Source organism: Apteryx rowi, unplaced genomic scaffold (assembly GCF_003343035.1).
Source record: "Apteryx rowi isolate R43461 unplaced genomic scaffold, aptRow1 scaffold_64, whole genome shotgun sequence".
NCBI lineage: Eukaryota > Metazoa > Chordata > Aves > Apterygiformes > Apterygidae > Apteryx > Apteryx rowi.
Window position 1 is genome coordinate 1,100,801 of NW_020450916.1, and position 27,995 is coordinate 1,128,795.

Consider the following 27,995-nt stretch of genomic DNA (forward strand, 5'->3'; position numbering starts at 1 on the left):
GCGCCGCGCCACGCGCCACCGCCCCGGGAGAAGGCCGCGGGGCGCCGGGCCACCTCGCCCCGCCGGCCGGCAGCGCCCCGCCGCTTAACCCACCGGAACGATTTCCCCGCTCCCCCCTCCCCCCGCCGCTAACGGCCGAGCCAGCCCACACCCCTCTCCCGGTTCCCTGCGGCGCAGGCGGACGTGACGCCTGCACGCCGCCGACACTTTTTGGGCGGGGTGGCGCCCCGCAGCCTCGAGGGCCGGGCCGCGCTATGCCGGGCGGGTGACTGTTGCTGTGGTGACCATGGCTGCTGCGCGAACGTTTCCCCCTTTTGACGTCACGTGACCGCTTCCTGCCCCTCCGCTTGGGGCAGGGTCTCAGCGAGCGGGCCGCGGCCGCGCCCTCCCTCCCGTGCCGCCATCTTGGAAGTTGCGTCAAGATGGTGGCGCCGGCGGGCTAAGCTCCGCCTCTCCTGCCCCTCCCTACCGCCGCGGGGCGGGGCGGGGCGGGGCGGGGCGGGGCAGCGCGGTGGCGTCAGCGCGCTCCCCCCGCCTGAACCCGGAAGTGCGTGCGCAAGCAGCGGGCGTGTGGGGCGGTGGCGCTGAGCCGGCGGGAGGGAGGTCATGGCGGCCGCCGCGGAGCTGCAGGGGAAGTACCAGAAGCTGGCGCAGGAGTACTCCAAGGTACCGGGCGCCTCTCTCCGAGCAGCGGTGGTCCCCCCCGCTGCCAGTGCTGGCCCGGGGCACGCGCCCGCCGCCCCCCTGCAGCCGTTACGCGGCCCCTGCCAACGGCCCGGGGGGGGGCGGGGCTCCCGCTCGGCCCCGGGGTGCTGGACGGCTGCTCTCGGTGGCGGCTTGCAACGCTGGCGCCCAGGAGGCCCCCCTCCTGAGAGGGCAGGCTTGGGCACACCGGGCAGGTGCTGAGGCAGTGCCGTTTCGCAGAGCGCTGGCTCGGCGACCTGCAGCTGAGAGCAAAGCCACCTCGTGTACAGCGCCAAGCACCCAGGAGGACGAATGGCCAGCTCTGCTGCACAGGGAAGTGAAACGAGCTGCAGCTGTCCTTGGTTCTCCACTCCTCAGCTAGGCGGGAGGCTTAGCTGCCTTCTTGGGTGTGAATGTTTGTTGAGCTTTTGCTCTGGTTCTGACCCATGGACGGGAGTTTGCCCAAACTGGTGGAAATAGGAGTTCAGTGGCATTGGTAGTGCTTGCGGTGGTGCTGCAGTGTCTTGGAAGTGAGGATACTTGATTCCACTTTTGCCTCACGTCGTCCCCATTCTTCCACAGCTACCTAAGGTGACTGTTTGCTTCCTGGTTCTGAAGCTGCTTAGGRGAGCATTTGCAGACGCTTTTGTGCCATAATAGGAAATGCTGTTTCTATTGTTTGAGGTGATTTCCTAAATGCTGGAGCCATACTTCATTTAGAATGCTTCTTTTCTTCTTTATTGTTCACTAAAATGAAAAGAAGGCCGCTAGTTTTGAATCGCATAGTTCTACTACAGCTGTGGGAAAGAAAGCCAGCGCTTGGTTTTGTGTATCCCAGCAACAAAGTGTTTGGCACAAGGCATTGACTGTACTTGACACCTTTCCCTAGATTATAGAACAATGTGTCTTTAAATTCTGTTCTCCTTGTGACTGCTGTAAAGGACTGTAGAGAATCTAAATTGTTCAGACTTCTTTTTAATGCTTCTGCAAGTTGTCTTAAAAAAAGAAAAAGAAAAAAAAAAAGAAAACTGAATTGACTTCAGGATTTTACCAGTCACAACGTTTATATTTGCTGTCACTTTCTGCAGTGGAGCCGCTGTACCTTAGAGATTAAAAATGGCATGGTAATTGAGGGACTTGATTCCTGAATGAGTCTTTGAAATGCAGATCTTCTGACTGTAGCTTCTGAGTGTTCTAGCTACTGGATTCTCTTTCCTTTAGCATCATGGTGTCCAAAAGTTTTCTTTGAACTTCATCTTGCAACTTTCAGCCTGCAGTGTTTCACTGGTTCTTTGTGGGAACTACTTTTTTGTCTCATCTTATTTCTTGTGGAACAGCTCCAGTGCATTGTGCAGATAGCTTTGCAGATAACTCTTGTTTTCCTGCAAATGATCAGCTGTTCAACTGGCTGTTTATTGTAAGCAGGAAAGAGAGGAGAGTAGCTCTGGGAAGCTGTTTGCCTGCTTACTAGTCATGTTGTGGAAGCTAAGGAAAGGGGTAGATAAGAGCTTGATAGATTCAAGAAGTGCCAAGGAAGTACCTGGCAAAGGATCACTTTCCTTCTTGCTTCACAGAGCAGTGCAGGAGAAGGATGTTTGTTTCTAGAATACTTTTCTTCCCCTCAAGTTACAATTTCTGACTCTCTCTCTCTCTGGCTAAATGGAAGAAGTAGTCAAAACGCCTCTTCAGCTTGTGATGGCTTTTTATGGGTCACGCTTAGCTTAGATATCTTGATGCATCATGGTTGAGCTAGTTCATTCTGTTTCATCCTTGCACCTGACATGTTTCTGCATTAGTAGCTGTGATGGAAAAAGGCACAGAAAACTGTTCCCTGCTTTTTCCTGCTCAGGACATCTTGTGCTTGGAAGTCTTTCCATGGTGCTCTTGCAGGTTTCTTTTCTTGCCTTTATAATGCCCGAGCAACACAACGGGAATACTACAGGGCATAAAACTATGCTTAGCAGCATCAATTGTCTTTCGACCTTTTTGAAATATATTCAGTCATCATACTGAAAAGACTAGCCATTGCTGCTTTACATTAAAACCTTGCCTTTTATGCTTGTCAGAGGTATTCCCAAGCCCAATACAAATCCTTTTAATTTATATCTGCAACAGCTGGATTCAAGCATGTCAAATGAATACAAGCCACCACTGAAGAAACCAGGATTCAAGCAGTTATGAAGGAATGAGAAGATGGAACTGTCAGTATCCTTATCATTATTGCTGCAGAGTTAGAGGTACTCTGTGAAGTAACCAGAAAATAGGTTTATTTAGTGACACATTTCACCTCAGTGATTTTATCCCAGATTTCTGAACTTCATAAGTAAGACAAAAGGGCTTTTTCCTGTATGCTTTTTGTGCTTTCTCCTGAAATGTTTGTCAAGCTGTTTTCTCTGGATCATCTACTGTTACTGGTAATAAGTAAATTTTCTATTAGAATATGGTTAACTTCTTCTTGAATTGGTACAGATTGACTTTTTATTGTGAGTTATATTCATGTTCCAGAACCAGTCATGAACAGTTTTGGGGGTAAGAAAGGAAAGGCAGAAATAACACTGACTATATGGAAGAACTCGATTAGTCAAAAAGAAGTTCCAACTTTTCCATATCTGTTCACCGTTCTTCAGACAATAACTGTATTTAAGTTATTCATCTTAAAGAGTCTTTTTCTTGAGTAAGAATTATCTTCTATTTGAGAAAAAGGTTCAACTGGTAAAATAACTTGTTTCCTGGCAATTCAGGATACAAATTTGATTTTTTTTTTTTTAACCTAATAACACCGCTCCTTACCAGAATAGAATACTTTAAAAAGCACACACATCTAATGTTTTCATGAAAAGATGCAATGTTTTTTGCATGCAAGTGTCTTTCCTAGTGAGTGTTTTTTCGTTTATTCTTTTGTCTTACATAGTTATCTGCATCTCTTATTTTTCCAGCTTCGAGCTCAGAACCAGGTGCTGAAAAAAGGGGTTGTAGATGAGCAAGCAAACTCTGCTTCTCTGAAGGTAATGTCTAGACCCTGTTAACTTCAATTATATTAAGTCTTGACAAAATAGGTAAAAAAATTTTTTTAATTCAGAGAATGGTGATTAAAAGAACAGTGAAAGAAATTGACTTGGTAAGAATTCTTGCTCTGCARTTATTGTGTTCATTGTTCTTTGTAGGTGTTGACTCTTTACAAAGTGGAAGGTTGCTTCTTGATGATTGATTTATAGGATGAAGTACCTAATCAAGTATGGTGTATGGGCAAGTCAAGGAAATGAAATCTGTTTTTAGTTTAAAAGCAATGCTTTTTGCCTCTTTAGTGATAAAATACTGAACAAAAGTTTTTTTTTTTAATGTATGAAAGGAAGTGTGAAAGTTTAATTTTAAAACTCTTTGGTCCCTCAGGAGCAACTGAAGATGAAGGATCAATCACTGAGAAAACTGCAACAGGAAATGGACAGTTTGACCTTTCGAAATCAGCAGCTTGCCAAGCGAGTGGAGTTGCTGCAAGATGAACTTGCCTTAAGTGAAGCTAGGGGCAAGAAGAACAAGGTATATGCTAAAGGCAAACAACTTTTTTTAGCAAATGTCTCTTCCTCACCTGTCACTGTTTTATCATGATTTCTAGCAGCAGTTGCTTTGTGTCAAGGCTTGAGCTAAATGTTCTCGCTGGAACTTGTATTCTTAACTGATAAAATGTTACTGAAAATATCCACAAAAGAGATGTTGATGCTTATATTGTGTGCTAAATAGTTCTTTTTTTCTAGTGTGACTGCTAGTGTCTAGTGTGACACTGAATTGGTATATCCCTTTCTAGGTCTTTATTAAATTTTTAAACAGCTGGGGAAGATCTTGGAGCTTTCTGATTAATCTACTGCTGTGAAGAAGATTGACTATCTTTCTTATCCGCCTCTCCGTTCATTGCTTTGTAATTTTGATGTCAATATGTAGCTCTTCAGTCTGTGACTGTAGCTTTTCCAATAGGCTCTTCAAAGCATTTGACGAGATGCACATAAATCTAAATTTTCAACTAGTACTCTTTATGTTGTTTCAAAATGACAGAATAATTAGAGTACTGAGATATCTATCTTTGCTGAAATGCCTGCTGATTAAACTTAGTTTGTCATGTTCTTCAGATGTCTCAGCTCAGCCACTTCCTCTTTAGGTAACATCAGAATTTCCAAGGATGTTCCATCTGGACTTGAATAACCTTCTCAAACATCCTTTGATACCTTTCTATTATGAGGAACCCCCCTCTTAATTACTGTGATCTAGTCTTTTTTTGACATCTCCCAAAACTCCATAAAGACTAATGTAAAGATATCATTCAATTAATTAGAAATATGCTCATCTTCCTTACTTGTTCCCAGAACTTCTGTGCTTTTTTTTTTGATTATCCAGTTCCTTGACAAGCATAGTACTTCTGATTCATGTTACTCGTTCATCTTAATAGATTCATTTTCAAAGTGTATTTTGACCTTTCTGATCTTTTGTTTCATGTTACATAACTTACAGCTTCACTAGGCCTATTTCCAAATTTTGAAGGACCTCAGTTTTTCTTGAGTAGCTTTGCAGACCATTGCTACTGACTTTCCTTTCTTGGTCAACTGTGAGAAAGCCTGATTTTGTATTATTTTAAGAAGTGTCTACTACTTTTTAAGTGTGTTCCCTTTAATTCTACATATAGAGCCTTCTTCAGCAAGTATGTGTTACTGAACACTCTCTTACTAGATTCAGTGCCACCTTTAGATCTCCTGTCACAGGGAGACCAAGTAAATCATATCTACAACTATTTTGACACAGATCTTTCAGAAGCTTAATCTGACTGCAGTCCTTCTGGAAGGAATGGAATGTGTGCCCATGTCTCAGGTGATCCAGCTCACAGGCTGGCATCAAAAAGCATAGTTGGCTTAACTGTGCCAGCTGTCCCAGGCAATTGAAGTTCAGTGTTAAGTTTAAATGTAAACGGTCATCAGTTTTGTTCAGTGCTGGTACTACCTTTGTTCAGCAGAATGGTAGAGCRGCTGTCTGTATGGGATTCATTGGTGGTTGGTGAGTCTTTTGAATGAAATGGGAAGAACTGTTGGCAGGGAGTTCTGTATTCCCAGGAAACTTAGTGGTCAATGAAGGTCCAGTGTCACCCAGTGCTACAGCCTGCCCTGGGATAGTGCCCTTTCAGTGACTGTTCTTGGTCCCTGGTGAGATGAGGCTGGCTGATGCTTGAGCACTGGGAGGGGGGGACATGTCATACACAGAGCTCCCATAACCCAGCAAGTCTTTCTGCATGAGGTTTAATACTGCTGACTGCTTGGAATCACGGAAGATTCAAATGGTGGTAACGACACCTACCCATACAAACAACTTCATGTGGCTGTGAATGTGAGGTCTGAGTAGTGACTGTTTCTTTTCTTACCCATATCTAATGAGCACTGTACCACTATACAAAAACAATAAATGCTGCTTTTGGAAACACATTGTATGTAAGATACACTTAGGTGTGTTAGTCAGTTTAACTTAAATATATTCATATGCCTCTATTACAGAAAGAATTTAAGTGGTAGGAAGTGTCTTCAGATATTTGGGGTCATGTGATAATGGATGCATGCTTTCTCTTTTAGAAAAGTGGAGAGTCTTCATCTCAGTTGAGTCAAGAGCAGAAAAGCGTCTTCAATGAAGATCTTCAGAAGAAGATAGAAGAGAATGAAAGACTGCATATACTTGTGAGCAAAACTGAATCTTTCTCTTTCTTTCAGAAAAATGGTCACATGAACCAAGCTGCAGAAAATAAAATAGCACTTGAAAATTAGTGCATTTAGAAGCTTAGTTGTATGCAAAATTGTGGATTAGGTTAGATGGYATTGTTTATAAAGATACTCGCTTGGCAAATGAGAAAGTAGCTTGACTTCAGATTCTTAAGGCAGTATGTGGAATAATTCACATAGCAATAGATGGTTCTCAYTTAGTTTTGTAACTTTTGGTGACACTCAGCTACTGTATTGAAAATAGCTATATAGTTGGTATTGGGTGGAAGCTTTTTCTTCACTCAGTTTCAGAATTGCTTTAAAATTTAAAATATTTTCTGCAAACTGCCAAGAGTTACTTTGTCAAAATAGAATATATTTCACTGGTTTAGAAAACTTATGGGAGAATTAAGCTGAACAACAAATCTTTTTTGCAAGTGTCTATCAGTAATATTTTTAAAGAATGCTTGATACTGCAGAATTTTGATAAACTCTAAGTCCTTTTTCCTCAGTCTGTTTTCTGCATATATCAACATAAATTCATCTGGGAGTTAGTAAGGGAATACTTGTTATTAATGTGGACTTAATTGGTATAACTGATAGGACTAGATTCCATAGTACTAAATGAAAGTGAAGCTCTTGCACATGAGTCTTGCTTTTCTCATTGTAGTTCTTTGAAGCAGATGAACAGCACAAACGTTTAGAAGTAGAGTTGAGAAGCAGACTTGAGGTTTTGGAAACTGATGCTGCCCAGCATCAAGCTGTGGTGGACGGTTTAACGCGGAAATACACGGATACCATAGAAAAGCTGCAGAATGATAAAGCCAAATTAGAAGTAAGGGCTTTTTTTGTTACTTGATAAACTTGAAAAGTTTTGAAATGAAATATTTTGCTGTGTCAGTACTTACATTGTGAGATTATCTTCTTGCATAAAGATCAAGTCTCAGACACTAGAAAGAGAAGCTAAGGACTGTAGGCTTCGAACCGAAGAATGGTAAGTGTTTTTATTTAATATAATCAAAAACTTGATTTAAAGAAATAGCTGCTTTAAAATATGAACTAGTTACTTTGAGAGGAAAAATAACTGTTTAGAAAAAACAACAACACTGATTAAAACTGAAAGCACAGGGCAACAGCACATTAACATCAAGACTTGGATCCCTTTTCCCTCTACTGAGTATGTAACTAGACAGTTGCATACACAGATGTAGACAAACCCCTCTTAGTAAGAGCTGCCAAACTATTGCAGATAGCTGTAAAGCTGATGAATGATTGCAGGTTTTATTTGCAGTGGAACACTATCAACTGGAAAGAAACTGTTGAACTTGTGTGAAACAAAGATGTGTGAGTTTTTACGCACTGCTTTTAAAAACAAAGTTTGGGTGAGGTATTCATATGCTGAAACTTGACCTGCTTGAAAGGCAGTTTCAAAAATCCCCTGCCTCAAATGCCTCTTGAACAATATTTTTTGCTACAGGTATAACACATGCTCAGTTAGAATATTTGAAGTTTGTTGGTCAAGTTTATTGTTAGTTTTGGAATCCTTAAATTGTCTTGAAGGTAAGTTATAGAAAACAGGAAGTTGAGGACTGTGGGCCAAATGAAGTTAGGGAGTACTTTCTTTAGAGGTGCATTTTTTCTTAAACTTATGCATAGTGTAAACCTTTTTAATTAATGGATAAAATGCATGGTAAATGATCAGATGAGAAGTTCCTTCCCCCTTTCAAATAGTAACCCTGAATCATATATTTTAATTGTTTTGATAGATAGGAACATCTTTGAATTCTAATAACTCTCTTCTAATATAGATCAGTTTCACTTGCAATATGACTTGAAAAGCGGGTGGAAGTTTTTACTCCTGTTTGCATGCTCTTTGTGTGTGGGTGATGCATAGCATAGGTTTGAAAGGTGGTGGTGGTCTGTTCTGTTTCTATTGAACTTAGAGCCTGTCTGTTGTAGGAAGCTCCATGATGACTGAGTAATAAATGTCATTGTAAGAAAATGTCTCTACCATTTAAGACCAGAGGCTTTTAAAATTAAAAATAAAAGCTTGACACTATTTCAAACACTGAAATCAATATCTAATGAACACTTGATAGGGAGGAGATCTTTGAAAATGCTGCTCTTTGGTTTTTCCCCACTTCTTCAGTGAGAAGGGATCCCTTTGCCTCTGAGATCCAAGCTTTATTCCAAAAAGACAGAGGATACCAGGCTTGACAGCCTGTATGTCTTGAAAATTAAAGGGCAGGACATGAAACAAAATATATCAAACTACTTGTTTACCATTCCTTTACAGTATACCAGAGAAACATCAATACTTCTGCAGTCTGAGTTTTCTAACATGCCCCACGTTGTTCATATTCCACAGTTTCTCATGTGTCCAGTGCTGTTACACTTCATACTCTACAGTTTCTCTACAATTTTTTGGGCTGGTCTTCAAGAAAAACCTTTATTAATGTACATGAGATACTTATCAGTCAACTTCTTTATTTTATTTGTTTGGATTCTTTTTCCCTATTTGTATTAATTGACATATTGAATGTAAAACAAGCTATCACTTTGACACCTTCCCTCCCACCATCCAATATATGTGCAGGAGTTCTAGATGTCAGACTGGAAACAAAACAGTGAAGAATTGAGGGCCTGAGTTAGGTAAGGTGTGGAATTTGGTCTGAAAATCAATATACAGTAATCTTTGTTAACATACATATATAATGGTAGAACATGTTACTGTTCATCTCAGCATCTGGAGTAATGGTATTAGTAATCATCATAACATAGATTCATATCTAATATACACAAGCAGATGTAGGGGAAAAAAATCACTTTAGAATACAGCTGAAACATAATTGTCAAATCTCTTAATGTGCCATAACAGAGCAATATTTGGATACAGAGCTTTGAAAAGCTCATGATGTATTTTTTATAAAGAGGTAGTGTACTTATCTGAACTATTGAAAACTCACTTCTTGTATGTTGTAACACTGTTATTGGGTAACTAAGTTAAAGGCCCGTTTGTGTTCCAGTTCAAATTACAGTGAACAGAATACTTTTGTATGTATAGCTTATATCATGAATGCAGTATTGGAAAGTAACGTAAAGATTAACTTCAAAGTAAGCTGAATTTCTCAAGAATAGCACTCTAAAATTTACAATGCTTTCTTGCTGCTTTTATTGCATTTGTTAGGGGTTAAAATACACTGTCATGTTGTAAATTTGACATGCAAGAGATGACTACCTACTGTCTTATTTCTATCTTTTGGAAAGAGAGATCTGTTAACCCCAGGGAGACTTAGGGTGAGTTACAGTGGTGGTGATACTAATTAAACTTTAAGGATTTACGTTGTATTTGTATTTTTTGTTGTTTAGCCAGCAACAGTTGAAGAATCTTCAAGCAGCTTTGGGCAGTAGATTGGAAGAATCTCTATGCATAATCAATGAAAAAGTACCTTTTAATGACACAAGTAGGTATTGCTTTGGCTTGGGTTTTTCTTGGCTCTCATGCTGAATTTGGATACCCATCTGGAGGAGTAATCATGAATTAAAATACACTAGATGTAAGAAGAGCTGGACATCTAAATAGACTCCTGGAGCTTGTTGTATTGTGTGTTCATGATACTAGTCATCTTTTGTTTAGTGATCTTAAAATACCAAGTTGTCATTTATATAGCAAATACAAATTAAAGCTCTTGAAGGCTTTTTGAGTAATTTATTGAACTGGCTTAGTGTTGACGGAATATTGCAAAAGAGATCAAGGAACACTGTCAGTTTACCAGTGTCTCCACAAAGATTTCTTTAGGTAATCATCTCAAAGAGTATTACTTTGGCAAGTTATATTCAAGAGTTACAGTAAGTTAAGATAGTGATAAAATAGTGGATGCAGAAATGTTACATCAATACTTAAATTTTGATTATTAGCAGCAGGAAGTCTGTCAGCATGTCTGGATCACAGAACACCTAAGCTAGTCCTTATCCATGGTTTATCGCACACAGTTCTGTGTGATACTGCAGTGATTTTCAAGCAAATAATAGAACAAACACACTCCAATGATTTTGGGCTTTTTTATCCATCAATAACTTTCTTGGTTAAACTCCAATAGCAAAGATGCCTCTGAATTGAACTTCATGTGTTATAAACAATGCTCATGTTCTTCAGGACATCCAGTTTTGTGGGTTTTTTTGTCTTTAAATTATGAAATTAACATCACTAAGCAGAAACAGAGCCATATTCCCCCCTCAAGCTCTAGTAAGTCTACTTTGATTTTTCTAGTCTTAGAGAGCAGACAGAAATCAGACCTCACCCTGTAGCAGATCCTGTGTTCTTCTGAATATGACTTCAAAGCTATGCTATTATCTYGCCATGTCTATTCATCTTTCTAGGGAAAAAAAAAAAATACTTTGAGTTTGGGACAGGGACTTTGACCTGAATTAGCCTTTTTCTTCTTTCTCTCCAACTGTGAATAAATGAACAGAAGTGCAGAGGATACCGTGAAGTTAGGAATGATCAACCTTTGCACCACTCGGGTACCAGAATCCGTTTGTGTGTGCTGGATCAGTGCTGTGTGCTGTCCTAAATAGCTTGAATAGTAGGTGGTCCTTGAGCAGTCAGATAGTGAAACTAGCAGGAGCTGGGATACAGGAAGAGTTGAAAGTAGTGAGCTGTAGTGGAGAAGTAGAAACAGAGGTGGTGGTTTCCTGTAGCTTTCAAGTTTTCATTGGTAGAAGCTTCCCCCCACTCCCCCCATTCGGTTCTAAACTTGAGTGTTTTGACAAACCTTAGTCTCCAAAAGCAGGTGTGGCTGGGTGCTGCAGAGGTAAGGCTTYCGGGTTCTCCGATGGGTTGGCAATCCAGTGAGTCTCTTCTTGCAGACACCACATCATCCTCTCTCTAGGAAGTGTATATTGTATGACATATTATGCTTAGGTGCTGGTGCTTTGATATGATATCCTTTTCACTTCTCTTTCCTTCTCACAAATAAAGGTTTTTTGCCTGGCAGCTGCTGCTGCTTATTTATGCTACTCTGGCTTCCTTGGCTGACAGGTGGTTCTCATTTTAGCGAGAACTTTGATGCAAATGATTTGTCTACGTGCTCACTCAGCTGCCATGATCACATGCTATGATGTTTTTGCTCAAGTGAAAAACATTGCAAATAATGGACAGATCTCTGAAAGACAAATAAGAGAAAGTCAGGAAATGTTTGTTTGCTGTGGATGCCAAATGTCTTGCCATAGACTGTGGAGTTGGTTACTCACAGCTGGCTTCAGTTTCAGCTGTACTGGCGCAAGACAGCAAAGTATCAGATTATTTGTTTGATTGCTAAGCATCACTTCAAGAGTAGAAAGATAGCAAGAAAGTTTTCTTAATCCCTTAATAGTAGGATGTGGTAATTTTGGACAGTGCTTTTTGTTGTGAATAGAACTAGCTCTTTGCCTGTGTTACTTGTCAAGTATGAATGATACAAAAAGAGTAGTAAATTGTTACAGAAGCTGTAGATTTCTTCTTTGTGTGCAAATTAAAGTGGTTATTGAGTTTGGATGCAATATTTTTAAATGCATAAGGCTTTGTAAACTGTTCTCTCTATACAAATATCCCTATGCCTCTTATGCCTCTTTAAAAAAATGTGTGCCCCTTTGTAATTTAGGAATCATCCAAGGTGCTCTGTAACTGGAACAGAATGCTTAAATGTGTGGAGAGTAGAGTTAATTCTAAGTTATCAACAAATCAGGAGCTTTTTTTAAACACAAACCAAACTACAAGCAAATCATGTGATAATATTTTTGTCTTACTTGACTGTCTCTGGGATATAATTGAAATTTGAAGATCATTTTGAGTTCTTTAAGAGTTTGTAAGACCCTTCACTGTTGTTTAGTGAATAATATTGATCTTTTGGATAACAGTGTAAGGCTGCTGCTGTTTCCTCTCAAAACTTTAGGGATTTTGGATGGGTGAATGTGATCTACAATCTGAGGCGAGTATGGAAGTGCTTTCTCCACTGTTGGTCACAGTAACAATTCTTAAATGAGGATGTTTAGGCCTACTTTATTGAAGTCAATTGCTTGGATATTTTTAATAAATAATGCTTCTGCATTGAAAAACTTCAATTTGAAATCACTATTTGCTAATAAATGTTCTATATGGAAAGTATGATTTAATAAGTATATGTAACTTGGTTTTTGTCCTGCAGGATCTAATCGGTACAATGCTCTGAACGTACCAGTACACAACAGAAGATATCAGGTAAGCACCTTTGTGGCTTCAAATGTAAAGATCTAACTTTCTACGCAGATACAGAATAAAAACAGTTGTTTTAGTCTATCTTCTGCCATTTAGAGTCACTATCTGCATATTATCGTGATAGTCCAGGGGAATTTCTGTCAATGAAGCCTTTTCGCTTTGTGAAGGTACAGTTTGCATTGTTTTCATGTGGAAGAGTCAAGTCGTCTACTTATTTCACTCTGGACTAGAGCTGGTCTTTTGGCTCCTGTCTGATAATCACTGCGGGCTGTTAATTCAAGTATGCTGTTCTAGAAAGAATGGCAAAAAGGCTTAATATTTGTCTTTAAGTTATTTATAGGAAATACTTGTGACTTTGCCAACATGCAGTAAGGYAGAACTTGAACACCTCATTTCTAAAGTTAGTTTTAAGCTTTGTCAGTTTAGGAGTCTTAAGCTTTTCTGTAGAGAAAAGGTATTTTTGATATCTTGAATTCCTTTTCCCTCAAAATCAGCTGCTTTCTCTTCAGTCACATCCCTTGAGCTCCAAAGAATGTTTGTATTTGTAAACTATATATTGGTGCATACACTAGAAAACCATATTAGTTAATATTATCTATCAATAGTCATAATCCTTTCAAGAATCAAATTGTGTATATTTGAGAACYCTGTATGGTTCATTCCCATTTTATCAGATACGTGAGGCCAAATCACCCATATAAATTTAAATAATGGAAAGTGAAGTCCAGCAAAGGGCTACAAAGATGATTAGGGGACTGGAGCATCTCTCTTATGAGGAAAGACTGAGAGAGCTGGGCCTGTTTAGCCTAGAGAAGACTGAGAGAGGATTTTATCAATGTATACAAGTATCTTAAGGGAGGGTGTCAAGAGGATGGGGCCAGACTATTTTCAGTGGTGCCCAGCGACAGGACAAGAGGCAACGGGCACAAACTGAAACACAGACAATTCCATCTGAATATGAGGAAAAACTTCTTCACTGTGAGGGTGCCCGAGCACTGGAACAGGTTGCCCAAAGAGGTTGTGGAGTCTCCTTCTCTGGAGATATTCAAAACCCACCTGGACGTGATCCTGTGCAATGTGCTCTAGGTGACCCTGCTTGAGCAGGGGAGTTGGACTAGATGATCTCCAGAGGTCCCTTCCAACCTCAACCATTCTGTGTTTCTGTGACTTATCTGTTATTACCTGTTATATGAAATAAAAGCAGTTTCTGTCTTCATAGAAAAGTATGCGGTTGCAAATGGTGTAGTAGTTAGGTAAACTTTAATAATTAAGGTATAGATAATTGCTGTTATTCTGTATTTTGGGGCTGAACTAGAAATAGGAAAGGAGTCATAGATGGTGAATTAATTTTTCTTATGTTTAACCATAGAATATTTTTCTTATTTAAATAGATACATCTCAGTTATTTTTTATAACTGTCTTTACAGCTGAAGTTGCGAGACCTTGCTGGGCAGGCACTAGCTTTTGTTCAAGATCTTGTAACAGCTCTTCTGAACTTTCACACATACACTGAACAAAAAGTCCAGATATTTCCTGTTGATTCTGCAACAGACACTATATCACCATTAAATCAGAAGGTAAAACTTACAGATGTCAGTTTTAAGTTTATTCAGTTATATTGACTTTCAAGATCAGATAATTTTGATCATGGAAGTTTCTTCAACCACTGTTACTGGAATGCTAAAAATATGCTCCTTAGGGAGCAGCCTCTCCTTCATGGGAGGACTTTTCTGTTGGGTGAATTCTTTGAATGTGGGCGAGGGTATAGTTGCAGACAACTCTTCTCTTGTGCCTTTGCTGCAAGAGCAACATGATAGTCAGATCAAAGCTCTTTTTTTGTAAGTGTTAATTTAATTTGCATTTATGAAAAGTTTAGATGACTGCTTTAAAATACCCAAATATTGCACTATTAGAGTAGATGCTTGTCTTAGTTACTGTAAAAATACAGTGGGGGGTGGAAAATGTTGGGACAATGTCTTATGTTTAACTGTAGTGTGAAATCAACTGGATGTAAGGTAGGTTTGTGTAGGAGAGAACTTGGGCTCTGTTCCATCATCAAACATTAGCTTTATAATCTGGTTTTGGGTTATCTGTGTTACCATCTTTCCTTTAAGTGTTCTGAAGTGTCATGTCTGTAAAGCATGTTGAAGTTATGTTTAAAAAAAGGCCCTGATCTTTCCATGCAACTCTGGGAAGATTTTTCTGAGAAAATCACTCAGAGCTGTTAAGCTGCTGCCTGTGACTTTTTTCTCTATGCTGTAAAGCACAAAATAGAACTTTATGCACAAAGATGTGTGGGGCATGCAAATGTGGATGTTTTGCTATAAACTTGTTTTAATATCTGAGTTGCTGACTTCATGGTGCCAATGGACCTATGCATATTTCAGCTGTCAGATAACCTAGGGTTTTTTTTTTTGATTCAGATAATTTCAATTTAGTAGTTTGAAGGGCTCAGAGTTAAGCCACAGAAATAGGCATTTTTGTTCATTAAACAGTTGTAGCATGTGTAGTGGCAATGTAAACTATCCCAGAACTTTCTTGTTCTTGGAGGGACCTCTTTAGTCTCTTTGCTGTCAACAAATATGTGTGTGAAGATGTTATCTGCTAAAGAAATCCCAGTCTATTTACCTTCTCAGTCCTTTCAGCTATTTGAATCAAGGTTATACTTTGTCAGATGTTCAGCATTGATCTTAATTTGAGAAAGAACAGGGTTTTCTTGTTCCTGCCACTAAATATACTCAGGATGACACATCCTTCTTGCAAAAACTATGCTGTTCTGTCATCTTCCAAATTCTTTGGGGCAGGAGCTGTGTCTCCTTATCTATATGGCCTAGCATGGTGATTGGATTCTGCAGATATTAATGCCATTTATACTAAGTGAGTAAAATCAGGTTTCTTAGCCATCACTTCTTGCACTTTTTTTATTCTTAATGTCCTGGTTAACACTTCCCCACTGCTCTTCAGCAAAGTGCTTTCACACAGCTGAAACTTGCAACTTAATCAGAACTGTAATTTGATTCTCTTTCTGATAATTGATTCTGATTCAGTAGTTCAGGCTTTTTGTCCTCATAATCGTCTCTTGTAGTCTGCCCCTATTCTGGTTTGTTTGTAACCAAATTGCCTCAGGGCACCCTCCTGCTCAGGGCTTTTGCTGTGCCTTTCCAGCAGCTAAGCATCTTTTGTCGCTCACTGAAGCTGCCCCTGTATTTTTGGTCATCTATTTGCTTGGCAAGCTTTCTCAGTGTGATCTTAGCTCCTCCACTGAGTGGTTCAAAAAAATCTCCCYTTAATGCAGTAGAGAAAATGAGACATTACTATCATGTAGTGGCTTGGTGCACTCGCACTGATTTATTTTTCCCCAACTCCAGGTTTTGTCTGGCGCTTTCAAGCTATTTCCCCCAACAAACACTCAAAGTAGATGTGGACAATTCCCTTCCAGGTTMAAGTATTCCTTTTCTCTAAGTATTGGATTGCTGGGTTCTGTTGGGTCTTCAGCATCATACCAGATAACTCCAGTCCTCTTGCAATACAAGACAGGAGCATTCTGCATGTGGTATTTCTTCCTCCTTAGATTTAAGAATTTTTCCTAATTCCATTCAGATTTGTGCATGCGTGAATGAGAGCTAAGCATCTCTCTCTTCTTGTTAACGCTGTGTTTCTGCATCATAATAATAAATAATTAATTGGAAACTTATCGTACCCTACTTGCCTGGGATCTTTAGCTACTTTTGTAATATAAATAATCAAAGGTGAAGGTACCTTCCTGTGGGACAAAATAAAAACCAAGATTACTTTTGGCTATGTATGTCAATCTATGGAAAAAGCTTTTTGTAATACTGTGGTATCAAAGTCAAAAGCTGATGTTACTGTTACATTTTGATTGTGTGAAAGAGTAAATACCTTAGTTTTCAGGTATATACTTTTTTGAGGAAAAAATCTATCAAAGTTATTTAAGGGACTTTTAGCAAAGTCAGGCAGCCATATGAGGCCAAAGTTTCACAATTGCTCTAAGCTGGCATAGCCACTGAAAGYAGCAGTTCTCCCTCTGATTAGTTACTGCTTCCTCCTTTGCATTGGCATAAGCGTGTTTTGGCTAATGCAGCAAACTGAATTAGAAACAGATCCAGGTTAAATTTCACCTTTTTTGGTGTTAGTTTTAACCCAGACTATGCGCAGCATGGCTGTGCAAATGTTTGTGCTGATGTACAGGACAAGGGGTGGTACATGAGCAACAGGTGAGAGGAAGGTAGGATAACTCATTTTGGTGGCTTAATGGGTGCATGAAACTAGCCTTAATTTGATGTAGTGGAGCTCTGAGGAATGCAAAACCTTGTACTTGAAAAGCAGAAGTTTGGTGTGCTGTGCATGGCAGTTAAAGGGAGATAGGGTGCTGTGGAAAGCCCTAGGTGGGGTTTTGCCTGAACTTCCATTATAGTCTTCACTATATCCCACTTTCCCACAAGGTATATGTTAGTCTACCCTGTAGAAGAGGTGGCTGTACATCACTTCACGGTTACATCTTATCAACGTCTTTGGTATTATCCAAGATGAAAGGTGCTATGTGAAAGTTCAATTGTTACCTTGAAACACTTTGCAAAAGCGTTCAGCAAGCACCATTTTAAATCTCTGTACTCAGTTTTCACAGTATCTTCATGAAAATGCATCATATGTTCGCCCTCTGGAGGAAGGAATGCTTCACTTGTTTGAGAGCATTACGGAAGATACGGTAACAGTGCTGGTAAGATTTCTTATTTTTAGCCTTGAAAGATCTCCACTCTACAAAAATACTCACGTGTTGTTTTCCTTTCAGGAAACAGCTGTGAAATTGAAGGCTTTCGCAGAACATTTATCTTCATACTTATGCTTTTTAAGAAAGATTCTTCCTTACCAATTAAAAAGGTACTTTTGATTTAATAGATCAAATTAAAAGGATGTGAAGTATGTCAGGTTCTCATCATTAGCAATGTCTAGAACTCAAATGTCAAGTCAACCCTTAGAGCATCCTGGCTTGAAAGGTAGCGCTTTTTTTTTGTCCTCTGGTTATATATGAATATGTGGGTGCTTTTTTGTTTTTGTGTGTTTTTTATTTTTGTTTTTTTTCCCAGCTGGGCATTAGAGCTAAAAACATATATTTTAAAAGCCTTTCTTTCCACTTACAGATAAGGCTTTAATGAAAGATGAATTGTGTTTTCTATTTCTTAATCATATTATTCAATAGCACTGATACGATGCAGGTATTGTAGACAGAAATTGTTAATTTCCTGGGTCTCTGTCTAGAGATGCAAATAACACTAAGATCTAGAGATGCAAAGTAAACTAAGCCAGATGCACTCCTTTCTGCAGTGAAAAACTTTGTTCCTGAATGGTTTGAAGGGAGATGGATTATCAGCACAAACACTTAAGAGTAGAGGAAAGAGCTTGTTTTATGCCTTCTTTGTGCCTCTTCTCCTGCACTTCCAGCTTAAACAAAATAAAGACTTTATGCAGTAGAGGAAAAGGTCTTTAAACTGATACTTTCAGTTCCTTGCCATGGGTATGCACAGCTCTGTTCCTCAGGAGGTCCTGCCTTTTGACTGAGGCTTCTAAGAGCTGGGCTTATACAAGCACTTGGAAATTGTCACGTATAGCTAAGTTACTCTGATATGTTAACCTTTCTAAAATATTATRTTGTTGTTGCTTTGGGCTTGGGATGTGGAGAATGCTACTTATCTACCCACAAAATCACAGACTTGTTTCTCATTATACTTGTGGTGTTTTTTTGTTTTGTTTTAAACACATTCATATATTCCTAGTTTGGAAGAAGAGTGTGAGTCTTCTCTTTGCACAGCTGCCTTAAGAGCTAGAAATATGGAGCTACACAGAGACATGAAAAAGTTGACTGCGGTCTTTGAGAAGCTACACACGTACATTAGTCTTCTTGCCTTACCAAGTAAGTGCCTGTTTCAGCTCAGTTACTTTGAGACTGTAAGGTCCTAGTGTTCCTTTTGAACTAGCTTTCCTTTTAAAAATAAAAAATAAAAAATCTGTGGATGCAGGAAAATAAGGTTAATGCTACTTTCTAGATACAGACTAAACTGTGGGGCAGGCGAGTTCTGCAGCATGCCCTGCTATATTGGGGCCCTGGGACACTGTGCTGTAGGACATTTTTCTTCCTGTGTGTCACTTTCTCCCCTCCCCACCTCCCCTTCCCCTTCCAGATAGATGTGGCCAGGATGCAGGCCTGGAAGTTAGCAAGCAATCTCATTTACCACATTTTAGTCAGTTAACAGTAGAGAAGAAATAACTGTAAATTTTTATAGTATGATTGACATACATCTTTTGTGATCACTTAATTATTAAATTGTTAATAAACTGAATTTCATTATTAATTATCCCTTTCAGTTCCTATTCATAAGGTTATTAAACTACAACTTGTGGTTATAACTAAATAAAATCAAGTCAAATCTTTGGGTGGGGGGATAATATCCAGATGCATGCTGTAAATAATAAGAGCAGATAGTTATTTCATAGCTTCAGATTATCTCAGCCTTCACTTAGAAGGACCGAGATGGTTCCTCCTATAATGAAGTATGTAAATTTTTTTGATATGCATAATTGATCTTTGAGACAAATAGCTGAAGATATTTGTAAAGTCTAAATGAAATCTAAAAAGCTTGGAAGTCTTTGACTTGCTTACTCTGGCAAAATTCAATAGAGAAATTTAATACAAAAGGGGGAAATTCTAATCAATGAATCTGTTCTTTCTTCTGTTCTAAAGATTATGCCCCATGCAAATGTTTCTAGAAGGCAGAAATAGGATGCTTTTTCAGAGTTAACTTTTTTCATTCATGATTGAGCTTTGTTTACTTTTCTTCATGGTACTCTTAGGTACAAAACCAGAGGGTTGTCTTAGGACAAATTACAGCTTTGTATTTACAAACATTGCTGCAAGTCTTCATGGATTTCATGACATTCTGAAAGGTGAGTGGAATGGAGTAGTGGTATGTTTTAGCTTTGTTGCTTTCCATATAAATATATACATATATAACACGCATCTAACATACTGTTATAGAAAAAGTTTATATGATAAAATCTCATCTTAATCGGTAAAGACAAAACAGTCAAATTAAAGCTACTGTTTGTTTTGGAGATACATGCATGTTTTTCATTCCTCCATTCTGCTAGCTTTGTTTTTGTAAGTTGCTGGAAAATTTAACTGTGGCTCTCTAGAATCACCCTGAGCAGTATCACTTCAGTTTCTGAATTGTATCGCTGTAGTGAACTAGCATACAGAATGGAATGCCATTAAATGTACATATTTTCCCCTGCTTATATACAGTTGACCTAGTCTCAGCAATCAAAATGGAATTTTTCCTTACAGTTTTTAGGTGAGTTCTTCTTTTAACATGAATATGTAACCAAAACTTACCAAGAAGTTAGCTTTCACTTTGAAATTCTAACTTCCTCCTTGAAAATGGCTATCCTTTATCAAAAGGACATGGATATGTTACATTTTCAGTCAAGTGCTGTTTGGTTAAAACTGAGGGAGAAGGGATTAAAAAAAGAATGTTTCTCTGTTTATTCTAGAATATTCTGTACTATGTAGCTGTTCCCAGAGAAAATATTCAGTATAGCTGAATCATTCTGATACTAGTCAGCTGTATAAACACTAAGCTTTTATAATCTTAAATAAAATGCATGTTGATTCTTCAGGCCGTTAGTAATAAAAGTCAGTAGTATTCCCCCATTTTGCAGAGTCCTGATTATAATAAGTCCCTATATTAAAAAAAAAAAATTAGAGCTTGTTGGTTTAGTCTCTCCTGTTTTTTGATGTATGGTCTTGTAGCATGGATAAGTGTTATTGATATATACCTTCTAGTTTCTTAGTAGAGTTGCTGTAATTACAGCAATCTCAAGACAAAACTTGCACCTTAGAAAAAGTGAAGAAAAGTGTCAGTAGAATCATTAGCTAATGAGAATTATTGTGCTTGACACCTCCCATTCCTGTATGTCAGTTTTTTTATTATTATTTTCTCTCCTCCCTTCCTCACCAACCCAAACTAATCCCCAGCTTCCTAAACTTGCCACAAAACATAATTTCCTTCTGGTGGTGTTAACCTGGGATTTCTCCATTCTGTAGCAATAGTTTTTTATTGCAATAAGTTTACTTGTGAAATAATTGCTTATTTGTAACTAGACCAAAATTGGGAATTTCTGGTCTTCCACGGTAAACACTTTTTTTAAATTTTGGTGCTCTTGAGAGTGGTGTATAGAAACTACCACTTTTTTGTAAATGACTTTCAAAAAGTTGATCTTTTTCTCCTAAGATTGTGTTACTATTTTTAACTGAAAGAATTACTAAGATTAAAACACCATCCCTTCTAAGTCGTGTAAATTTAAGACTTGAGTATCGAACATTAGTAAAAATCCTGACCTCTCCGTATATGGAGATGGTAAGTATACTTTTGAAATGAAGTGCTAGTTTAAAAGGACCTTGGCTCCCTTGTATAGCTATGATTTTTGGGATACTGAGCACACTTGAAAATATGCCCTTTTATTCTGCCTTTTGTAACAAGCATAATGTCTATTTCTTAGGTTTGWAAGCAGTTGTCCAAGACAGTCTACTGAAGAATTAATTATAAGAATATCTAGACTAATCTTTTATACAACTCATTTGCAGAAGAGAAAAATGTTCAAAGCCCAAAGCCATAAAAGTTGAATTTAAAAATGGTTACTTAGACGAAAGAAATAACTGTTCTCGTCTTCTTTAGACATTTCAAAGCACTACAGTCAGAAAGCAACTTTAGAACAAGAGGTTCCAACAGCCACGCAGAAACTTATAACAACGAATGACTGCATTTTATCCTCTGTTGTGGCTTTAACAAATGGAGTGGGCAAGGTAATGGTTATTTTTTTGTTTCAATATAATGCCTCAGCTTAAGCAGGCTTTAAAAAAAAAAAAAAAGTATGATTTGAGAAATGTAGTTATCACTGTCTCCGATATTAGTAATATATAGTATCAGTTTATCAGTTTCTTCTAAGCTATTTTCAGGCCATGTGTTAAAAGCAACTGCATGTTTGTTAAGAGCAGATATTGTGAAGAGGATGCTGTGTTAAAGTCTATAAATGTGTAAGAGAAGTGAAGGCCACAACTTGTGTGAATTTCCTTTTGTTGTGAAGTCCAATTTCACTCAATACTTCTTCTTGATGTGCCTAGATTGCCTCGTTCTTCAGCAACAATTTGGATCACTTCACTGGTTCATTGAGTTATGGGCCTAAAGGAGGAGCAGAGTTTATCAGCCCTCTTTCAGCTGAGTGTATGCTGCAGTACAAGAAAAAGGCAGCTGCCTACATGAAGTCTTTGAAGAAGGTTTGTTCAGCTGGCATACTTGCACAGAGAAAGTACAATTCACTTGCTGTTATGTCAAAGAATCCAAACTAAGGATTTTCAGTATTTGGAATGAATTTTCCTCTGAATGAAAAACCCTTCCYTGAGGAAATGGGACCATTAAATTCTGCAGTAGAATTACTGCTCTAGAGAATGTAGTTGCCCTCACAGCTGAGGGTACATGTTGATTGCGCTCTCCACTTCCACGAATAACTTCGTGCCAGGACTCCCAGGAGAAGACAGTTGCTTATTTAAATTTCTTACCATACTTGCTGGGAATATGGAGTGATTGATATTATATTTGCTTTGACTGGAAGATAGTGGAGGTTAACAGGCACAAAAAAAGTTTTGAAAAGGATGTATCCTGGAGAAAATGTGCTGAACCAAAGGATTAAATAGTACCAGATCTCCCCTCTTTTCCCATTAAAATTAGCAAATAAGTAGTGATATACTTGACAATCATTAAATCACTTTGCTGTGGCTTATGTCAAGTGGACCTAAAGCTGCATTTGATTATTAACAGTAAGTTAGTAACTTAAGTAACACATGGAGTGTTCTGAGCTTTTTTTAATCGGGTATATGTTACTTTATTTGGAGCTCAAGTTAGCTTTTCTACTGGCTGTTAAATGTTTGGAATATTTTCCCTTTACTAAAGGGATTAGGGACAGGAAGGAGGGCAATAAGAAAATAAACATAGAAAGTACATATTCTGCTCTGCTGTGAAATGTTGTGAGGTTTCTTTTATCTTTCTGCAGCCTTGTTCAGATTCAGTGCCTTATGAAGAGGCTTTGGCCAATCGCAGAGTTCTTCTGAGCTCCACGGAAAGCAGAGAAGGCCTTGCACAACAGGTATTCTGGTGTAAATTTTACTAACATTTAATAATGTATGTTGTAAAGGTAAAGCAGTATTGAATAGTCTCCCTATATATTTTGAAGCTTAAAATTAGACTGGAGGTATCTTGAGTTTTGAGAGTAAAATTATTCTTGTCAAGCTATGTTATCCAAGGTTTGCTCTCCTGTACTTGTAGCACGTACATGTAATTATGAAAGACAAGATTGTGCCATTGATGTCTTTGTTGTATAAATACAAGGTGTCAGGCAGTCTTTACCTAATAATTTAGATAAAATCAAAATAAAGACAAGGCATATTAAGGTATTTGTTTCTGTTACGTGCTGTTTTGGGTGTTCTCCCAGACTATGTAGGATTTACCAGCACTGGTTACAGACAGTGACTTTCTTTTCAATTACAGAATATATTTGGCTATTCTAACCATTCCTGTATCTATTTTGTTTTTGGAAGCTGAGGCAGAGGGAAGTTAAACGGTATTTAAAAGTTCTACTCAGTCTGCCTGTCTCTTTGTATAAATGAGACTTACTGACTAATCTGTCAGTTCTCTACTGATCTGAGCGCTCTGGTTGTGCTTGAGTCATTCTGGGTTTTGTTTTCGTGAGGTGTGGTTTTTTTTTTTCTCTCTCTTTTTTTTTTTTTTTCCCCAGAAGGTGGTTTCTGTGATTTGTAGTGGCCCTTATTCAAAGTATAGTAGTTGAGTTTGAATATGAAAAATGAAATGCGTGGAATGATAAGATTGACCAGCATCTGACCTGTTGTTCTCGTATCTGAATAAGTGGGGGGTTCTGTGGCTTGGTTTTGTTTTCAAGCATAGACCAAGACAGTGCTGGCCATGTATCTTTTTGSTTTCTATGCAATTCTTCTAATCTTTACCAGCTGTAACTTCCATCTAATATGGCGTTCCCAGTTCTGTGAGCTGTAGTTGTGCCCAAACATGGTGTCTACTTGAACATGATCACTTTTGACCACATAACCATACTTAAGACTACAACTCAGATCAGTAGGTGTTTACCTGCTGTAGTATTCAATTAGCTCACTTGTGTCAGGTTTTTAAATAATACTGCCTTCAGACAGTTCCTGTACTTTGTGTGGTGTGTGTGTGTTTGTGTCTGGTAACCTGGACTGTAAACTCTTCTTCCTAAAGGTTCAGCAGAGTCTGGAGAAAATTGCAAAACTTGAACAGGAAAAAGAGCACTGGATGTTGGAGGCCCAACTAGCTAAAATAAAGCTAGAGAAAGAAAACCAAAAACTGAAGTACTCTCTTAGTGGACATTTAGCAGAAACTATGCAAGAGCGCTCTGTCTTGCCAAATGTAACTGAACAGAAGGAGGAAACCATAGAAAAGAGTCAGAGGGAGCCTGTTAAAAGTACTAGTCTGGTAAGTGACTCTTTCCTTCAATGGAGAGAGAGAGAGAGAGAGAGAGGAAAAAAACCCACAACTTTGATTTGGAAGTGACTTCTTGGTAGCACTGTTTGATCAGTGCAACACTATTACTGGAAGCTTTTTTGATGATGTTGAACTGAGTTAACACTTGGTCTCCCCAAATTTGCAAAGCTGCTTGTTAATGTTTTCTGCAGAGTTTAGAACCGTCTGGCTTCTGAGACCTTTGTGTTCAGTAACTTCATTAGTGGTCCAGGGCCACATTCGTAACTCTGTACTTGCGTGACTGAGGCGGAAGAGTGAAACATGCTTAATTTATACTTTTTTTCTGTGTGTGTTTTTTTTGTGTGTGTAGTTGAGAAGCCTTGCAGGTAGTAAGTATCTCAGGTCAGCTCTGAGTTTCCCAAACTCTTTAAATCTGTAGATATGTTAATGAAAATGAAAGTATGTAATCAGTGGCTTTTTATTTCCCTGTTAATGGGTTAGACTGGTCCATATACTATAACTTAATTTTAGTTTGAAGAAGCCATCAAAGTTTTCAGTGTTCTCTAGAGCACTAAACTTATATAACTTTCATATGACGCAGGTTAAAAAGTTGCTTTTGGATACAGCAAGCCTTCTGTCCTTGCTCTTGTGTTGCAAGTGTGTGTGTGTGTTGGTGGTGGGGGTGTTCACGGTGTGGGGGAGTGTGTATCTTTTCTCTCCATCCCCCCTTGCTGTCTGGTTATCAGATMTTGAAAGGATTTTAAAGGGGGTTGTATTTTCCTCTCAGTTAACAGTTCCAAAGTGGTATTGACAGGGGTGTCATCTTTAAGACATGCAAAACAATCTGCTCGGCAATCAATAGAACTTTCTCCTCACTTCCCTGCCCCAAGATAAAAATGACTGATTATTTTGAAAATCCCGCTTTTGAACTAAACTAGCAGCTAAAGTTTTTGATACTTTATTCAATTCTTTAGGCGTTTGAGGAGTGTATTCTTTTCTAGMAGCAATGCTTAATATCACTCATATGTCAACATTGCATATTTGTTTCTCTTAAAATTAAATCTGCCTTCCTGTCAAGATCAGAAACAATTCTGACCCTGTGGAGACACTTGTCCTTGAGGCTTGTTCTTCACATGCTAGCTAACCCCTCTGCTAGACTTCTGTGAGTTCCTCACCCTGCGCTGCCAATGCAATTCATTAGTCGTACCGGAAAAAGAAGAGTTTAGAAGATGCTCAAGAAATCTAAGATGGATTTCCTTGCTCTTGAAACTTTTAATTAAGGGGTACCTTAGTGCATTGAAATGTTAATATTTTGTGTGATTAAACTATGTAATCAAACAAGCTAGTTGTATCTTGCTTTTTTTCTTGCTTTTTTTCCCCCCCTTCATGTACATCATAAGGCAAAGGATACTTACTATTTGGGATATTTACTATTTGGATAAATGGTGTCAGCTTTAATTCTGCTCAAAGCATTCGTCTCTCTCTCTCTCTCTCTTTATATATATATTTTTATTGTTGCTTATGTTGCAGGTGGAAATACTTAGATTTTTGCATGCTGTCAATTAAAATAAACATGCAGCATTTTAATAAACATTCAATTAGTTTTAACTTTTGCTACTTTTTTAATTTGAAGTCCTTTTACGACAGAAGCCAAAATGATTTATATCTATAGTATGTATTTTTGCAGTTCTCATTTAAGCATATTTTCTGCTTTGTTCCAGATTGGAATGTTGACTATAACTACTGATAATGAAAAGGTAAACTGTTTTGAACATATCAAATTAGATATGTTAAATACTTCAATTCTGACTCTTTAAAAACTTAATCTTGATAATTACTTAAACCACTGCAATAATTTAATATAATGGTAGGAGTCACAAATGTAGTCTGTCTATATATGTTCAAGTTTCTGAAACCCATCTATTTTCCTGTTTTGTTCTGAATGCACAGTAACTGTGGAGTTCTGTGTAACAAACTCCATCTCATATTTGGCTGATTTATTCAGGTAAGCAGTCTGGAGCAGTGTGAACTGTGGTCCAGGTCTGTCCTCTGCAGTGTGAGAAAAGCACTGCTGTGTTGGTACTTCAGTAACTACCAGGTTCCAAACCTCAACTCTTAATTCCTGAGAAAGTTGCAAAAAAAGTTACAGGCCTTTCTCTGGCTCTCCTTCTATTTTTTGGTTCTAGGCTGTGGTGAATGTCCCTGGTGAGCTCTCCCAGGAACCTCAGCAGACTTCAGTGCTTTTCCTTGTCTGATCATGCAGGAAACTGATGTGTGTTTTACCTTGCTCTTCCTTTTTTTTTTTTTCTGAAGGAATGATTAAAAGAGGAGAGGTTGGGGCCAGATAATAGCTGATACAAGTTCTTAAAAGCTACTCTATAATACTAAAATTCAGGGTAATGAGAAGCCATGTGAAAGCTGCTTCTAGTGGGTAACTGTAATTTACAGAAAACTGGCAAGTTTAAAACAAAGACTACCACCCAAGTGTCCAAACAAACCTCTGGCAATATGCAGCATTGGAAGTATGGGTTTGGAGTGTCTGTGAGCTGCTGAAATTTGGATATGTGCAGGAATTCCTGCTGGGAAAAGCCAGCAGGTCTTTTGCTAGGCACAAGTAGTCTGCTTCTGCAGTGGATTTTTGTCTTTATCAGAGACTTCATGTTAAACTGAGCAATTCTTACATCTTCAYTCAGCTCTTTGTTATGGCAAAAAATGGTAAATCAAGGGTGTGCACTTCTTACATGATAGTACTATACAATTTGTTATGCTTGACATTGAAAGTCGCCCTTTACCTGCTGTAATATGTTTGTTGTTTTGGGTAACTTGATGCTTTTGGATAGGGCAGCCAGACCTCAGGTGGGAAGAGGAAGAGTCAATATAGAGGACAAGGTTGTGATGTAACTATTTAGTACTACTAAATATATAAATATCTTAATCTGCTTAATTTTTTTTGCTTTACCAGACTCCAGATAATGAGTCTCGTGAAGACTTGATAAAAAAACACTATATGGCAAGGATAGCAGAACTTACATCTCATTTACAGCTTGCTGACAGCAAATCAGTACACTTTCATGCTGAGGTGAGCATGCAGGCAATGTCTGTACTGAAAACAGTAAATCCTTTTTGAATTTTCCAGGCAGGTGTTATGACAGTGGGTTTGAATGTATGCTGCATAATGTTTCAGAAAACTTGTTCCTGGAACATGTTTTTTGGCTGTGGTGTAGTATGCATAAAAATGGGCACTGTAGAAAGTTTTTAAAAAATCATTTTTAGCCTTGTCTTAATTGCATGTATTGAGAAGTACAGTAAGAGTCATGGTTATTTATACAAGCTGAAGTGGCTGGTTTTAATTACCAGCTTAGTTTTGACTTCATCTTAAAGCGACAATGACATTATTCAAAAGTGTTGGAGCATATTGTCATAAAGTGATAAAAAGAGGTTTCTGAGAAATTGGGTTTTAGGCATAAGTCATATTTTAATTTCAAGAATGAACAAAATGCTTCACTATCTCTATAGCTGCTGCTTTTCTTTTTAAACTATAAGTAACTTTTCCTGTAAGTGGTTAATTCCACAAATCAAATTAGCTCCCAATATGGAATACATTGAATCTTCAGGTTGGCAGGATAAATTCTCTAATTCTTTTTAATAATAGCTGACATAGCATGGAGGAATCATCTTTCTCTGATACTTAAGCAACATATAAAGCGACTCGTTTCTGTTGCTTTTAACTTATGAAATATTTCCTAGCAATAATGTGAAAAAATACAA

General features: G+C 38.4%; 1 protein-coding gene across 11 annotated transcripts in view; it reads left to right on the top strand.

Moving 5' to 3' along the window:
* The first annotated feature begins 555 nt into the window (after nucleotides 1-555).
* PPP1R21 (protein phosphatase 1 regulatory subunit 21) overlaps nucleotides 556-27,995 on the top strand; it is a 78,784-nt gene continuing 51,344 nt past the window's right edge. For 4 of the 11 annotated variants that reach the window (XR_003256415.1, XR_003256416.1, XR_003256413.1 and 1 more), the window contains exons 1-19: nucleotides 577-666; nucleotides 2,800-3,689; nucleotides 4,075-4,221; nucleotides 6,288-6,389; nucleotides 7,081-7,245; nucleotides 7,346-7,404; nucleotides 9,780-9,874; nucleotides 12,596-12,648; nucleotides 14,073-14,222; nucleotides 17,282-17,383; nucleotides 17,456-17,544; nucleotides 18,438-18,574; nucleotides 19,513-19,605; nucleotides 21,396-21,523; nucleotides 21,842-21,994; nucleotides 22,768-22,860; nucleotides 24,006-24,239; nucleotides 25,949-25,984; nucleotides 27,190-27,306. Coding sequence is in view for 2 of the 11 variants with exons in the window: in XM_026084437.1 (XP_025940222.1) it covers nucleotides 3,525-3,689; nucleotides 4,075-4,221; nucleotides 6,288-6,389; nucleotides 7,081-7,245; nucleotides 7,346-7,404; nucleotides 9,780-9,874; nucleotides 12,596-12,648; nucleotides 14,073-14,222; nucleotides 17,282-17,383; nucleotides 17,456-17,544; nucleotides 18,438-18,574; nucleotides 19,513-19,605; nucleotides 21,396-21,523; nucleotides 21,842-21,994; nucleotides 22,768-22,860; nucleotides 24,006-24,239; nucleotides 25,949-25,984; nucleotides 27,190-27,306 (2,118 nt within the window). In the remaining 9 variants the exon portion in view is untranslated. Of the gene's footprint in view, nucleotides 667-924; nucleotides 1,276-2,799; nucleotides 3,690-4,074; nucleotides 4,222-6,287; nucleotides 6,390-7,080; nucleotides 7,246-7,345; nucleotides 7,405-9,779; nucleotides 9,875-12,595; nucleotides 12,649-14,072; nucleotides 14,223-17,281; nucleotides 17,384-17,455; nucleotides 17,545-18,437; nucleotides 18,575-19,512; nucleotides 19,606-21,395; nucleotides 21,524-21,841; nucleotides 21,995-22,767; nucleotides 22,861-24,005; nucleotides 24,240-25,948; nucleotides 25,985-27,189; nucleotides 27,307-27,995 lie in introns of all 11 variants that reach the window. The other 7 variants (XR_003256419.1, XR_003256420.1, XR_003256414.1 and 4 more) reach the window with 7 other exon arrangements.